This window comes from Gracilinanus agilis, chromosome 1, assembly GCF_016433145.1.
Source record: "Gracilinanus agilis isolate LMUSP501 chromosome 1, AgileGrace, whole genome shotgun sequence".
Classification (NCBI taxonomy): domain Eukaryota; kingdom Metazoa; phylum Chordata; class Mammalia; order Didelphimorphia; family Didelphidae; genus Gracilinanus; species Gracilinanus agilis.
This window is the reverse complement of record NC_058130.1, coordinates 591,058,310-591,074,724: the sequence shown is the minus strand read 5'-3', so window position 1 is coordinate 591,074,724 and position 16,415 is coordinate 591,058,310. Positions and strand designations below refer to the sequence as shown.

General features: G+C 38.5%; 1 protein-coding gene across 1 annotated transcript in view; it reads right to left on the bottom strand.

Moving 5' to 3' along the window:
* Positions 1-38: 38 nt before the first annotated feature.
* GPLD1 (glycosylphosphatidylinositol specific phospholipase D1) overlaps positions 39-16,415 on the bottom strand; it is a 62,707-nt gene continuing 46,330 nt past the window's right edge. Inside the window, exons 19-25 of the mRNA XM_044667422.1 lie at positions 16,069-16,174; positions 15,890-15,983; positions 12,823-12,999; positions 11,219-11,379; positions 10,527-10,553; positions 10,355-10,405; positions 39-1,553 (exon numbers count right to left, since the gene is read on the bottom strand). Coding sequence (XP_044523357.1) covers positions 1,467-1,553; positions 10,355-10,405; positions 10,527-10,553; positions 11,219-11,379; positions 12,823-12,999; positions 15,890-15,983; positions 16,069-16,174 — 703 coding nt within the window. The 3' untranslated portion in view covers positions 39-1,466. The remainder of the gene's footprint in view (positions 1,554-10,354; positions 10,406-10,526; positions 10,554-11,218; positions 11,380-12,822; positions 13,000-15,889; positions 15,984-16,068; positions 16,175-16,415) is intronic.

The window sequence follows — 16,415 nt, the reverse complement described above, 5'->3', positions numbered from 1 at the left end:
AGTGTAAGACGGTACATAGAATAATACTCTCATAGTAGTTTCTCTGTTCAGTAATATTTATTTGAGATGCAATTTAAGGAATTTTAAAAATATAACTATCTTAAACTGCCAAGTATGATTATCTCTATAGTGTTTTGCATGTTAGTTTTTGTTTCTGTTGTTCTTATATAGAGAATATAACATGGAATGTCTTTCTGGCAAATTGTATTTCAGAAAAGAAGTCATCTCCTTTCTCCCCATACCTCCAACTTAGGTCAGAAGTCACTTTAGAATTATGAATAGATGTACCTACAGAGTTATCTTATCCCTTTTTTTGTCTCTTCTTTACTTTTATCACCCCCCACCCTTAGATTGGATTCTTCCTGGGATCTCTTCTCATCCCACACTCTGGTACTTAGAGAACCTAGGAAATATTCCTCTTATATATTTACTCCTTAAGTACTCCTGAAGTGTTCAGAACACCAAGAATACCCCTAAGATAGATAACTGGGACTATCATTATACATATCTTCTCTTCCAGTTTACTGACCTTTCTCCACCCACCCACCCCGAGTTGCTATGGGCTGATCATTAGTAAAGCCCTTGGGTTGGACAGAGATGAGTTTTACACCTTTACTGTCACATCTGACTGTTATAGTAAATAAAGATTTCTCAGTACTCCAGTTAAATATAATCTGGGACAGATGACAGCATAACTTGCTGGGAGTGGTTATAATACAGAATATCATAAGCAAAAGATACACCATGTTATCAGTACTTACAAAGGAATGCTTTCCTTAATGTTACATAAAGGAGCCTAGAATGCTGGATCGCCTCCTGATCCCATAGTCAATCTTCACTTTAGACTAGCTCCAGTATAATTATAATTAATATTAAGCTTCTCTAATGGTAGAAGCAAATTTTCAGGGCTTACTAAATAGGTAAAGCCAAGAGCACCATTACAGGAAACAGGAAGGACTACAGAGAAGTGGGAGGAGGAAATAGGTTTGGCAGCAGCTCAGGAGCTCCTGGTTTTAGATTTGGAAGGGATCTTGGAAGCCACCCAGCCCAACTCCCTCATTTTTACAGATGAGGAAACAGACCTGGAGGGAGTAATTTTTCTCAAGGGCACAGAGGGTTAAGTGGTAGATCTGAGATTTGAAAGAGTCTTTTAACACCCAATTCAGAAGCCAAGAAAATCCAAAAGAGAAGGAAAACATGTCATGTGCAAGGGGAAACAAGGAAACAAATTTGGAAAAGGGGATGTATGCAAGAGAAATTTCTGATATTTGATAGGATGGTCGAGTCATATAATTGAATGCTTCCACAGTTCCCAGTTGCCCGACACTCTTCCTATCATCTCCCAACCTTCCCAGAAGCTGCACTTAAATGATGCTCCACAGTGGGTAGACTTGAGGTGCTACTTTGTCCACGTCAGAGGCCTCTCCATGGGAAAGGGAGGGGTAGGCAGGGAAGCAGTGAGGTCTCTAGTTGACTCCCAGATCGTAGATGTGAAGCATTCCAGCTAGTCTGGCTCCTGTGGAACTCCTCCCAGCAGCAACAACAACTTGACTCTGTGAGGACATATCAAGTACTATGTTTATTGGATTGAATAGGGCAGGTAATGAGGCTGGATCATACTGATTTTGAGAGTTAAAAAAATATTTATTACAAACCAAGACTTTGTGAAAAAGAAGGAAAAGAAGATAACAGTTTACTTCATACTTATAACCTTGATATAAAGGTGCTATTATGATCATCCCCATCTTACAATGAGAAAACTGAGACATATAGAGGTTGTTACCTGATCAAAGTCACATAATTAGTGAGTGAGGCTAGATTTGAAACTCGAATTTTCCTGACTCTAGGTTCATTGCTTTATTCACTGCAACATCTAGCTTCCCATATTTCCTTTTGTGAGGAAATGTCATTGGCTAGATTTTGTTACACAGAGACATCACCTTGCCAACAAAGATCCATAGAGTCAATGGATGCTTTTCAGTTCTGATGCTGTAGAAGACTTTTGAGAGTCCCTTTGACAGCAAGGAGATCAAATCAGTCAGTCAGTACTTAAATTATTTCAGACTACTGGAAGTTCAAATACTGAAGCTTAAATTCCTTGGCCACATAAGGAGAAGTCAGGACTCTTTGGAAAAGACCCTCATGTTAAGAAAGATTGAAGGCAAAAAGAGAAGAGAATGACAGAATGAGATGGATAGATTAGTGTCACAAAAGCAATGAACATGAGCTTGGACAGACTTCATGAGATTGTGGAAGGCAGAAAGGCTTGACATACTATGCTTCATGGGGTCATGAAGAGTTGGACACAACTGAACAATTACCCATAAATATTTAGCACATAGTTCATTTGTGAATTCAGAAAGAATAATTTTAGGTGTAAGAAAAAAACTGAGTTTGATTTTTCAAACATTTGAACCAGATACTGATTTTCCTTTTCCAGATTATTAATTACAGAATCAAATACAGACTGTTGTTTCCAGATACATATTGTACCACTTTTCAGCCATTACATTTATGGATTTATGGTGGTAATAATTAAATATTAACTTCATATTTAATATCTTAGTCCTGAATTCTGACCTGAGGTTCATAAACAATACTTATCTAATGTGATTTTGTCCATGGCTCAGTGGATAGAGTGCCATACCCAGAGTCAGGAAGATTCATCTTCCTGAGTTCAAATCCAGCCTCAGACATTTACTAGCTGTATGACCCTGGTTCGAGTCACTTAACCCTCTACCTCGATTTCCTCACCTGTAAAATGAGCTAGAAAAAAAATTACAAATCACTGCAGTATCTTTGTCAAGTAAGACCCAAATGGCATCATAGAGTAAGATACAACTGAAACCATTGAACAATTTCCTGACCCTTTCCAGAACTCGGTCATAGAGGATTTATCCCAATGCACTGGAAGTCTTACTGTCTTTCTTTTAAAATTTTGAAGGCACTAATCTACCACTTTGATGATCCATCTGTTTTCTCCCATCCCTCCTACTTCTTCCAGGTATACAGCTCCTTCGTACTGTCTTTTATGTCCAAGTCATGGGCAACATACTGCAGCATATCCACTAAGCATCTTTTCATTGCTTTGGGGCATATTTGTAATTTTAATTCTTCCAAGATTTTCAACAAATATAGCATTGGCAGGGAAATGTTGGTATCAAGAAGAGGAGGCTATCTTTTCTTTTGGGGGAATAGTGAGAAATTTAGAATCATTGAAAGCACTGTGAATTTTCTTAAATATTAATTGAAACAATATTGAAATAAGATGAAAAAATGTGTGCAATTTTATGAGGTGCCCACTTTCCAGATAATGGTGCATAATTAAAGGAACCTTAGATTTGAACCCCTCTCCATGAGAACATTAATTAGATAGGCATGTTACAAACAATTTAAGGACTTTCATTCTCCATATAATCTATATGATAGGGCTATGTATATAGCTCAGTGTGATTCTGCTCCTCTTATTCTAGGAGGAAGTTAGAATTCAAAGAATAAGGATCTAAGTATACATATAATTTAAGATTTTTTTAATTTAAAAAGATTTTTGAAAGCCTAACAGTGAAAAAAAATTAATTGCTCATGGTTTCTGTTTCCACTAGTATTCCATTTTAGACAGGCAATATGGTTTAGTGGTTAGAGTGCTGCCCTTGGAGTCAAGAAGACCTGGGCTCAAGTCCATAGAGCACAAGCTGCCTATGTGACCCTGGACAAGTTACTTAATGTCTCAATGCCCTAGGCATCTGTCCAAGACTACCAGCTTCAGAGCTGGTCTCAGACTATATTGGTAGAGGGAGTTTCCTTATTGGGAGTTACCTATTCCAGTGAAACCTCAGGTCCGGCCCCATCTCATTCCATTTTGGTAGCTCAGTGCTCTGATTTCTACCTAAATAGACAGTAGAGACTAATGATTTGGGAATCTTATCCTTTGTTGAGTGCAAACAAAATATTTGTTTGGATGCTAGCCCAAACTTGATTCCATCATCTCACCTGCCTCTAGTGAGTGAATAAAGCCTTTCCTTTTAATTCTGCAACAAACTAATATTTCAATATTGTCATTAGCTAGCAACAACTGCTATTCCCATTGTATAGCACTTTAAAGGACTTTATATACATTATTTCACTTGATCTTCATAATTCTAGGAGACAGGTGGTTCCGATACTAGCCCCGTTCTACAGATAAGGTAGCTAAGGCTTTGTGGTTTTGAGATAGCCTCTCCTTACATAGCTAATCAGTACCAGAGCCCAGACTTGCACTGGTCTTTTGATTCCCAATTCAGTGCTCTGTCAACTATGATACAATAAATATACCTTGAATATTCCAGGGAAGTTCATGAAGTTTTTACCAGCACAGAATATAAAAATCCCAGAGATGGCTTGCATTTGCATCCCAAAGCTTGAGTTGAATGGCAAAAGTTCTACCTACTCTCTCGAGAATTATATTACTAGGCCTATTGGAAGGCTGAAAATAATAGTCTTCAGCTTCATAAAAGACTAGGGAAATGCAAGATTTGAAATCATGGAAAAGAGGAGGAAGAAAGCAAGATGGTCACACTATATTTTTTTAAATATAAAGGACTCTTTGACTGCTTTTAATCCCTTGAAGACTGGCTTGAGGTGTCCTTCAGTCTATAAATGAACTAATTTTCTGGCCTTTCAATCTTTATTCAATGCACATAGGAACACAAGAGATACATGTGGAGCTGGAAGGGACCTTAGAGGCCACTGATTTTAAAGATAAGGGACCAAAGAGTGGTTAGGTGATCTGCCCAAGATCAAAAAGCTCACAAGTGAGAGCAAAAATTAAAATCCAACCTTTGACTTCACATCCAGCACACTACTTTTGTATGCTGCCTTGAAGGGAGCAAGATGAAACAGCATACTTCACCCCAAAACCATTGGTGTTTTATCTCAGTTTTCCTAGAAGAAAGAGGTTTAAGATTCTTCTTTTCCCACTTAGTGAATGCCACACAATGATTCCTTAAGCCAGAGATGGCTCTACTTGGAACACAGCCTGGAGTGCACACCTTCATTACAAGCTAACTATTTTCTAGGACTGAAGTTGTTTGGGAAATGGACAAATGGGGCTCATGTCCTCACCTCTGTACAAGTGCCACAGAAGAGGCCGTTATATCAGCTTATAAGCTTAAATGCTTTGGTGTTCTGCAAGAACGTTGGCAAAGATCTCAGTTAGCACTGGCCTTGTCATCCAGGTATACCCAGTTCATTTTAAATCCCCATTCTCATAAATCCCTTTGCCTGAATTATTACCCTTTGCATATCTGCTCCCCACTCCTCTTTCATCTTCTCATCCTTCAAGATCAAGCTCAAGGCCCATTTCATTCAAATGCCTTCCCCAACTACTTATATTTTTATAAAAATCCAAGTCTTAAAATTTTGTTTGAGAAATTTTTCAGGAAAAGAAACCTGCTTTGAATCCAGAAAATGAACTATTTGGAGAGAGATGCCTGCAGAAACCTACACTGAATCAAGATGATCCAAAATGAACTTTCGGGTGCAACTGATTGAACTTGAAGGGATTGAACACAATTATTTTGCACTGTAAACTCTTATGCCAAAGGGGATTGCCCCTTAATAGGTTTTTTGTCAATGTATCTAGCAAAACATTTGTTTTGCTCTTTCTATCTCTTCTACTTACCTCTTATCTCTAACTTGTAGTTAGAAGATTTTTAGGGGTACAAGATGATTACGTCAAATGATCAATTGGGGAGATGAGTCTCCCAAATGATCATGGGGGTAGTGTGATAATTAGATTAAATCTACCCTGCCCATCTTTAGATTTAATCACCAAAGGTGAAAACATCTCCACTTAACTCACAAGTTGGGTGGTCTGTGACCCACGTGTGCTAGAGTGACAAATCAAAATTTACTGACTGCCTCCTGGGCAGTCCTAAAGCGTCTGTTGTGATTGGACACGTAAACTAAGAGGTCATAGGAAGTGATGCAAAAAAAACTCCTTTAAAAGAGAGCTCAGTGAGCTCAGCTGCTCTCTTCTGGTTTGTGGCTGAGACTTGGAGGGGCTCTGGAGCTGGTGAGACTGTTCTTAAATCTTTCCTTTGGAATTCCACATGATGAGTGTAAAGACTGAATCTTCCTGAACTTCACTTAAAGAACTTCTCTTTCAAAGAGACTCTGTGACTGAAGCTTTTGCTTCATATGTCTCCAGGGCCTTTGGGCCTCTGCCACTGGCTCAAGGCTTGGCCTTTTCCAATTGAGGACTAGTTAGATCTTCTTGGGTTAAACCAGGGACCTAAGTGAATTATTTAGTCAGGTTAATTATCTTACCTTATCCTCTCTCTACATTTCTTAATTTCTCTCTTCATATTTGTAAATAAACTTCCATAAAAGTCATTTTGACTTGAGGTTATTCTTTAATTAGGAATTGATAATTATTCAATTCCCTGGCAGCCTAATCTTTTAATACATTCAACCAAAAACCCCCCTTTTTACCACTTACATACTCCAGCTCCTTCACTGGCTGTTCCAAAACTGTTTTTGTTCCTATCCACACCTTTATTTTTGCACCCAGTTCTATCTCATTCTAGTTCTTTATGGTTATATTAGTTAAAAGGGCAACTAGGTGGCTCAGTGGATAGAGTGCCAAACTTGAAAGAAAACCCAAGTTCAAGTTCAGCTTCTCTCACCAGCTATGTATCCCTGGGCAAGACACTTGACCCCATTTGCCTCAATTTCCTCATCTTCAAAATGAGGAGAAGGAAATGGCAAACCATTTCTTTGCAAAAAAATAAACCAAAACTCAAATGGGGTCATGAAGTCAGACACAACTGAACAGCAATCAAAAATGTTCATTAATCTAATGCTAGAGTTAGAAGAAATACTGAGGCACAGAGAGGCAACATGATTTGCTCAAGGACAGAAAGTTAATAAGTTTCAGAATTTGTACTCAAACCCAGGTTTTTGTATTCAAAGTCTAGCATCCCTCCCACTATATCCACTACATTTTGTTCTGATCTTGAGACATGCACCATGCAAAATGCAACAAAGAGCACTACAGTATGACTAAGGAAGCAACTTGGTACAGCAAAGAGGCCTTTTATTTAACTGTACCTTCTAGCAAAGTCACATTTTTACCTGTCTTCTACATGATGGTGTTTGGTAGAGATCCTCATTCTTAAAGCTTCAAGCATACTCTTACCTAGCTGATGCTATCTGTCATACCCATTTATGTATAATTTATTTCAAATTGATAAATTTCCAGTAAGGACTCAGGAATGGAATATCTGAAAGAAACTGGGTAATAAAACATTTAGCACTTCAAATATACAGTAGTAACTTTTCCATTTTGCTGACACCACATTGGAGTTTCAGAACAGAAAAAAGTATCAGCCTTGCCTTGAACTAATATTGCTTTTGTTTGTGAATTAGGAATAGACCAATGACAAATGCTTCAGTCACAGTTTCAATAGTACCTTAACCTAAAGTCTCTGAAATTTTAAATACATCTGGAATTTCTGAGATTTATAGTTTTTGAGGGCTGGTTTACAGGATAAGCAAAAACACAAAGAACAAAAAGAAGAAAAATTCCAGAAGCTGTATCTATCTGATGCTAATCACTTGAGTAAAGGGGGAAAAAAAACTTCCTCATTCTTCTTTTCATATAGAATAAAGACTTACTTACCTGGCAATGTCTGAGAATGAACCATCACTCATAAGTGAATTTTCTAATTAACTAAAACTTATTACTTTAAGTATACTTTTAAAATAATTTAGGCCGAAAATATTTATGCTTCACTGTCTTCTTAAACATAGAATTCTGAGTGTGATTTAACCTGTTAGTGATACTCTGGGATCATAATTAAACCATGAAATTTCAGAGGTAGAAGGGCTATTAGAAATAGTTTATATAACAACTCCCTTATTTTATAGGTGAAGAAACTGAGGTCAAGAAACACTAAATGATTCTCAAGGCCATGCAGCTATCTGAGAGAAAAGTTAGGATTAGAACCCAGCAGTTCTTCATGATGCACATCAATTGCATTAATGTTTTGTAATACTATCAATTAATAGGTGAATATAGTCTTTAGATGATTTCCCCTTATACTAAATGGCTATATGTTGTCATCTTTTTTAAAAATAAAAGATAATTTATTATGAATTAACTTTTAATATATACATTCATAGCTAGTCACACATAAAATGAATTCCTCCAAAGTTCAACAACTAAGTTCCTATAAGAGAGTGTATCACACACACACACACACACACACACACTTTCTCTTCTTTAGCATAGAATCATAGAACTTCAAAGTTGAACAATACCTAGGGCAGTCCTGTGTATACAGTAGGGCTTAAATTTTATATTAAATTATGTTTTTATAATTTTAAATTAAATATATATAAAATTGTAATTTTATATATTATATTATTATGTAATAATATATTTTAATAAAATTGATATATAATTTAATAATATATTGTTATATAGTAGTAGTTGCTGGCATTTATATAGTGCTTTAGGCTTACAAAGCACTTTAAAAATATTACCTCATTTTATCCTCACAACAGCCCTAGGAGGTTGCCTGTGTTATGACTGACTCTATTTTACAGATGGGGAAATGGACAGGCAAATTCAGGGACTCCCCCAGCTCATACAGCTAGGAAGTGTCTGAGGCCAAATCTGAACCCAGGACTTCCCAACTCCCAAATCCAACACTCTTGGCCACTCTTCCACGAGCAGGGAAAGCTCTGGTCTTGGGGGAGAGCCCTGTGTTCAGCTGCTTGAAACTTACCAGCTGTGTGACTCTTCTCAATGAGTGAAAATAAAAGTGAATCCATAAATGTCATTCATCTTACACAATGACTGTATTCTTGGAAAACATCAACTGTCAGAATTTTGTAAAATTAAACTAAATTTTAAATACATAAGGGAAACTGGCTATTTTAAGAGGTAAAGTAAGAATTTTGTAATTACAGAATCCTTTGGCATCATTAACTTTTTAATTGAACTTTTTTAGGGATCTGTGTTGTAGTAGAAAGAAGCCTCTTAGCTCTGCTACTTACTTCCTATCAGTGTGACCTCAGGCAAGTCATTTGGCCTCCTGGTTTCCTTTGCTGTAAAATGAAGGGTTTGGACTAAATGCCCTCTACAATCCCTCCCACCTACATCTTCACAGATAAGTCACTCAAGAACAGACTCAAAAAGCACCTGAAATATAAGGCAGCCAGGAGAGGGCAATCTAACCTCACCTCCTTGAATTTGGAACCCTGCCAACCACAGGATTTCAGTTGACCCTGAATGATGTATTTAGGGAACTAAAAATGCAAGAATATGAAGTTAAGCATTCTTAGGCAGAAAAATTTGGATATAGGAATGACCTCTGATTCATTTAACAGGGCTGCAAACACACTGCAATTTGTTCCAAGGAATTCAGTCCAGTATGATGCAGAAGTTGTGAGCAATGGTTCTAAAGTCAGAGGACCTGAATTCCAATCTTGCCCCCAACACTATTTGTACGACCTCAGTCATATCACTTATCTTCCTTGGGTCTCAGTTTCCCTTTTTGTGTAATGGAGGGTATGTTGGACTACATGATGCATAAGGTGCCTTCTAGTTCTTTATGATCTTATGAATTCCCAAAAAATAAGCCCTGTCAAGATATGCAGATGTATGCATGTAATATTTGCCTGAGTGAATGACTGATGTCATAAACTTATAATGAAATGTAAAATCTTTATAATTAAGAGTTTTTAATTTTTATATAATTTTCGTCAAAATGCAAAACTGATAACTCTTGACCAGGGGTTGGCAACGTATGGCTCTTAAGCCATATCTGGCTCTTTTGAGGGCCAGATATGGCTCTGCAGGAGCCATAAAGTCAATTTTTTTTCAGGCACTGTTACAGGAGCGTGCACTGTGAGCGCTGTACGGCTCTCACGAAATTACATTTTAAAAATGTGGCGTTTATGTCTCTCACGGCCAAAAAGGTTGCCGACCCCTGATATAGACCCTAGCATAGTGTTTGGCACACAGTAGGTACTTAATAAATACTTGTGTTTGGGTTTTTTTTTTTTTTAACCTTACCTTCTGCTTTAGAATCAATACTAAGGCTAGGCAATGGGGTTAAGTGACTTGTCCAGGTTCACATAGCTAGAAAGTATCTGAGATCATATTTGAACCCAGGATTTCCCTAGCACAAGGCTCTATCCATTGAGGCACTTAGCTATCCCTTAATAAATACTTGTTGATGAGTATGCCAAAAGATGTTCTTCCCAAATTTCCAATAATTAGTATTAGAGAAAAAAGAAAGTAAATGCAAAAAAGAATATATATGTGTGTGTGTCACACACACACACATATATTTGTTGTCCTCACCTTTGTTTTTGACTTCACTGTGATCACAGAGCTTCCAAATCTTGAACTTTCCTATAAAACATATTTTGTTCATTAATAGTCTTATTAAAAACTTGCCATATTACACCATATTTGACTAGGAAAAAGTAATTGTTTTCATTTGATTCTCAAAAACACTTCAAGAGGTACTCACTTCAAGAGAAATCAATACATGTTGGGCCTGGAAGAAAAGAAAGGGGTGGGAGGGAGACATCATATTATAGTCATTATAATACACATAGATAGATTCAAAAGAATAATTTTTGTGTGATGGCCAGACCATGAGGATCCAGAAAATGGAAGACAAAGGAACCCATCCCAAAGTTTGCTGGGTTCAAAGTCTGAGGACTTGGATTCAAATCTTAGCTCTACTACTTACCACCTGTGTGACAGATAAGTCACTTCATTTTTCTGGGCCTCAGTCTTCTCTTGTACAAAAGGTGGGAACTGGACTAAAAGTCCCTACCAGCTGTAACTATGATGCTAAAACTAGGAGGTAAAGAAAGGGTCTTTGTGGGTTTGACCTTCAAAGTGGTCAGTCTCTTGGCCGTTGACTATGAGATCTTGTCAGAGTTGTGAATGCAGTGCTAAGAGCAGGCCACTACCATTCATGTTCTGCCGGCTTAGCTTGTTAAATGCTTCCTTGGGTAGTAAAGCACCAGGAGACATACAGCACAGGAGATAAAGATCCTGCAGTCAGTCATCAAACCCCAGAAAGCATTAATTTATTTCTTCTTATGAAGTATCATAACATCAGGACTTGAATACCTTCGTAAGGGCTCAGTCATCAGCCACCCTTTTCCCAAGCAGCAGGGGATTTTGTGGTGGGATGCTTTTATGACTTACCTTTTCTTCAGGACACGGAGAGACCCAAGATTTGCATTTGCTTGTGGCATCACCAAGGGCAGCCTTCTTGCCATTGTAGATGTAGACACGGCCGTCTTCCCCACCAAGCAGCCCACTTGTGAAGTCTTCTGTCCTCAGAGGGGCTGATATGATGATCTCATCTGTAAGCATGAAGCAGAAGGGAAAATGGCCTCAGTGAACCCATAAACAATCATTTATTAAGTGCCTGCCACATGCCAGGCGTGTACTAATCACAGGGGATGCAGAAAGAGAAAAAAGACAGTCCCTGCCCTTAAGAGCTTACGGTCGAATTTTAATGATTGGACTTCTAATCATTGGTCTTTCAATTCATTAAATGCATAGTAGTGTATGCTCTTACATTCTACTAAGGTGATTTTTAGGGCTTAAATACACTGTCTGTTCAGGCTTTTTTAATTTTCCTCTTTGACAACAATAAAGAAGTTTGGAATCATAAAAAAAAAGTTTACAGTCTAATAGAGGAAACAACATACAAATATATATATATAAATCAAGCTATGTATTGGATAAATGGGAAATAAGTAACAGGGAAGGCACTAGAATTAAGGGAGGCTTTCCATAGAACATAGTTGAAACGTAAAGGAAACCAGGAAGGCCAGTAGTCAGAGGGAAGGATCCCAAGAATGGTGGACAGCTGAGAGAGGCAGGGAGCTGAGAGACAGAACAGGTAGAAGAGGAGTGCCATGAATAAAGTTAAGAGGAACTGGAAAGGCAGGAGAAAGCTTTGAATGCCAACAGAATATTTTGTATTTGAGTCTTGAGGCAATAGAGAGCCATCAGATTTTATTAAGGGGAGGAAGGAGGAGAGGGCAATAGCATGATCTGATCAGTACTTTAGGAAGATTAATCCAGGCATCAGGTGAAGACAGCAACAGAGGAGAGGAGGAGGGAGAATTTGAGAGATGCCGCAAAGGTCTTGACAACATCTTGGATATGGAGGGAGAGATGAGGAATCTGGGATGACTCCTAGGTTGTGAGTCTGGGGTCTGGGAGGCTGGTGCTGCCTCTCTAGGAACGGGGAAAGTAGCAAAAGCAGGGAAGGGCTTAGGGGGAAAGATGAACCCTCATTGTAGTCATGATTTCCTTATCTTATCCCAACACACTCCTTATCCAGCTAAGCTAGGGCTGCCTTCAAATCATCTCCTCCAATCTTAGCCTGACCAAGACCCAGGTTCATTTCCCATTTCATTATTCATCATCAGTTGATAGCGATGGGTCCATGGGTACTAGGGTGGAGGTTCTGAGCAAAGCCACCCACAAGGACAGCTAACTCTTGTTTACACATCTTGGTCTGGGCTTTAACAGGCACAGAATTGTCATCAAAGGTCTTTAGTGTTACTGAGCTGCCAATTAACTAGCTGGGTGACCCTGAACAAATCATACCTTCTCTAGGGTGAGTTTCCTCCTTTACAAAATGATGGAGTTGAACTAGATAAGGCCAATCTAATTAAGCTGACAGAGCTCTGGTGGTACAGCCTGGGGGGAGGGAGGGGGTCTCTGCTGGAGAATTGCTATGTTGAGGAAAGGAATCTGACTCCTTGGCTGAGTTCATGTTTCCTTCTTACCTAATCCATCATCATCCAGGTCACTTAAGTATACGGCCCCTCCAAAGCGGGAGAAACGCCTATCCCCACTGAAGGTGCCGAGCAAAGAGGGCTTTGTGTCAGGTGTCAAGTCATATATCCAAGTACGGCCTCCCTGGTGCAGGGTCATGGGTAAGAATACCATTTTAGACATGTCATCTGAAACAGTGCAAAACAATGAAAATGCAATAACTAACCAAATATCGAAGGATTAGACTTAAGATATCACATGTTATGAAAAGTAAACAAAGAATTTTAAATTTGGGAAGAACAATGATACATGTAAAACCCAGTGGAACTGTACATCAGCTTAGGGGGGTTTGGGGGAGAGGGAAAGAACATGAAATATGTAACTGTGGGAAAATATTCAGAATTAAAATAAAAATAAATAAATAAATAAATTGATTTGGGAAGGACCCTAATTGACCATCTAGTCCAACCTCTCACCTAATGCAAAAATCCTTTCTACAATATTCCTTACTTCTTGAATACTTCAAGTGACAGAGAATTTATTACTGCCTGAGGCAACCCATCTATTGTTAGAAAGTTCTAGTTTTTAAAAAATCCTAAATTGGATTTTGCTTGAACATTTTTGTGCTGCCCTTTAAGATTAGTAATATAGCAATACCCTAGACAGTGATGGCAAACCTTTTAGAGTCCAAGTGCCCAAATTGCAATCCTCATGCCACATATGAGCCCCCCCACCCTGCCTTACCCCCCAGACAGGGGAGGGAGGAAGTGTCCCATTGGGCGGCTGGGCAGAGGGGCAGGTGAAGTGAGGAATATGGAGTCAGGCATGGTGGAGAGGGAGGGGAAGGAAGCAACCCCCTTCGACAGGCTCTGGTATTTGTGCCATATGTTCGCCAACACAGCCATAGGATATTGCAAAATTAGGGTTGGGCATGCTGGATTTATTGGTTTCTATGGCAAAGACTGGAATTGCCTTCAAGCTCTTAAGTAAGATTTACTGAATTAGTGGGGCTGGTAGAGCACTGGCCTCAAGTCATAAGAAGACCTGAGATAAAATCTGCTTTTGACTTACTAGCTGTATGACCCTGGGCAAGTTACTTCACCGTGTCTGCCTCAGTTTCCCTTCTATAAAATGAATCTAAGAATCATTCCAGTATCTTTGCCAATAGAATTCTAAATGGGGCCATGACTGAACAACAACTGACAGTACTGTGTATAGAATTAATATAAGTTAATTTGGTCTTTTTAAAAATGGATCTTTACTATATTAACAAGTCTGATTATCTAATTTTCTTGGGCAGTCTTCAATTCTCAACTTATAACATGCTTTAATTAGAAGCATCCTGGGGGATGCTTGAAGCAAGCCCCTTGAAAGCAGCAAGAAAGGATCATTGAGAGAAAAGGAAGGACAAAAAATACTAACTAGGAAAGCACAGCAACCTGGAGCCACTTAGCAAAGGAGCAAATAGCCTTAGACAAAAACACGAAAGAGGATTGCTGCTTTATAGTTTGATATGGTAATAATATTCGGTGTACTGTGTTTACTAAAGCTGAGATGTGTATAGAAAAATTAACCATGAAAGGTAGTTAAAATCGTTTTTTAAAAGTGTCAGTGTCTTAAGGAAGAGGGATCAGTTATCTGAAAAATTCACTTATTTGGAGTACCTCATTACCCAGTGTCACCAAATAAAAATGACATTACTATTATTCAAGGGGCAGAATGGCATTTAAGAATGTGTATTTGGGGGAAGATGAAGTTGCAAAATAAAGCAATAATAGAGTGTTGAAAAAAAATTCTAAAAGTTAGGAATCACTGCTTTTGACTCAGAAAAAGGTCACCCAATAGATAAGAGTGCTGGGTCTGGAGTCAGGAAGACTCAGCTTCCCGAGTTAAAATCTGAGCTCAAACATTTCCTAGCTGTGTGACCCTATGCTAGTCACTTTACCCTGTTGGCCTCAGTTTCCTCATCTGTAAAATGAGCTGGAGAAGGAAATGGCAAAACACTCCAGTATCTTTTTCAAGAAACTCTCCCCCAAAATTCATCATCATCATCATCATCATCATCATCATCATCATCTCCAGATGGGATCACAGAGTCAGACATGACTTAAAATTACTGACCAACAATAACACCACAAATAGAAAGTGTCAGAGCCAGGACTCAAACGCAGGCATTATCTCTAAATACAGTGTTCTTTCTAGTCCATATATGCATGCTCCCTCTGACCTTTCACCAATTTAAGTCTAGGCCGATATTTTTCATAGAAAAATAGCACTGGATTCAGGCTCAAGTGACATGGGCTTAGATCCCTTTCTCGGACATTTACCAGCAATATGATCATGGATCCTCTAAGACTTAAATCTTCTTATCTGTAAAATGGGAAACTACTTAGCTCACAGAACTGCCATGAGGAAAACCCTTTGTAAAGCTGACAGCTCTATAGAGAAATGGGCTAGTATTATTATTATAGCACTCTGGGCTATTTCAGAAAGCAAATATATCTGAATATCTGAAAGCAAAATTAATTTAAAATAAATTTACTTTATTCTTTAAAGTATAAATCTACTTTAATTTTAAAAATAAACTTAATGAAACTATACTGTACTTTTATACATTCATACATTTATTAAACTGCATAGCATTTAAAGGTATGTGTTTGGGGGAAGAGGTGAAGTTGTAAAATAAAGCAAGAAGAGTGTATTGTAAATTTGAAGGAAAAAAATTGGTTAGGAATCACTCCAAAAAAAGTCAAAACTCCAGCAGAGCCAATATGTGGCAGTATAGGTACCAGGGCCTTTATTCATTAAGTTTTTTTTTAATGGTATAATTCTATGTTTTGACTCTAACAAGCAAGAAAAAAAGGGCACTTATGAAACCCATTGACTCTTTTGGATTAGTCTTTCTCCTAAAAGGGAATTAAATCAAACACCCAGGCTCAGATCTCCTTGCAAGGTCCTCCACCCTGAGACATGACCCTGTCTCTGGTAAATGCTGAGGTTTAAAAAATCTTAGTTCTGTGGGTCCAAAGGGTCATCTGACTGATAGGTGGTGTATTTATTAAGGGGTGTCTGACATACCACGAGTTGGGGCACCAACCAGCAGCACCTGTCTCGGGGCTCCATCAACTGCTACAACGCCACTTGATATGGAGGTGCCCAGTTTCCCCATTGCCTGAAAAAATGCAATATTGTCAATACTGAACAGCTTTGCATGATAGAGTGTGCTGTGGCAGACATCCCCGGAAGGAATCTCCTACCTCGTCTCCAGAAATCTTAAACCAGCTGTGTTTACTTGGTGGGTAAAAGCCGTAGACCTTTCCGATGCTCTGTTTCTCATCCCGGTTGTAGAACATGTTACCTGCCCTGGAAAAAACAGATTATTCTCAGCAACCCAAACATCTACAGCCAAGCCTGGGTTCAAATCTGGCCTCAGAAACTTCCTAGCTGTGACCCTGGACAAGTCATCTAACCTCTAATTGCTGAGCCCTTGCCACTCTTCTGTCTTAAAATTGATACTAAGACAAAAGGTAAGGGTTTAAAAAAAAATTATTTCTGAACTGAACATAAAGGAAAAGAAGACTACACACACACACACACACACACA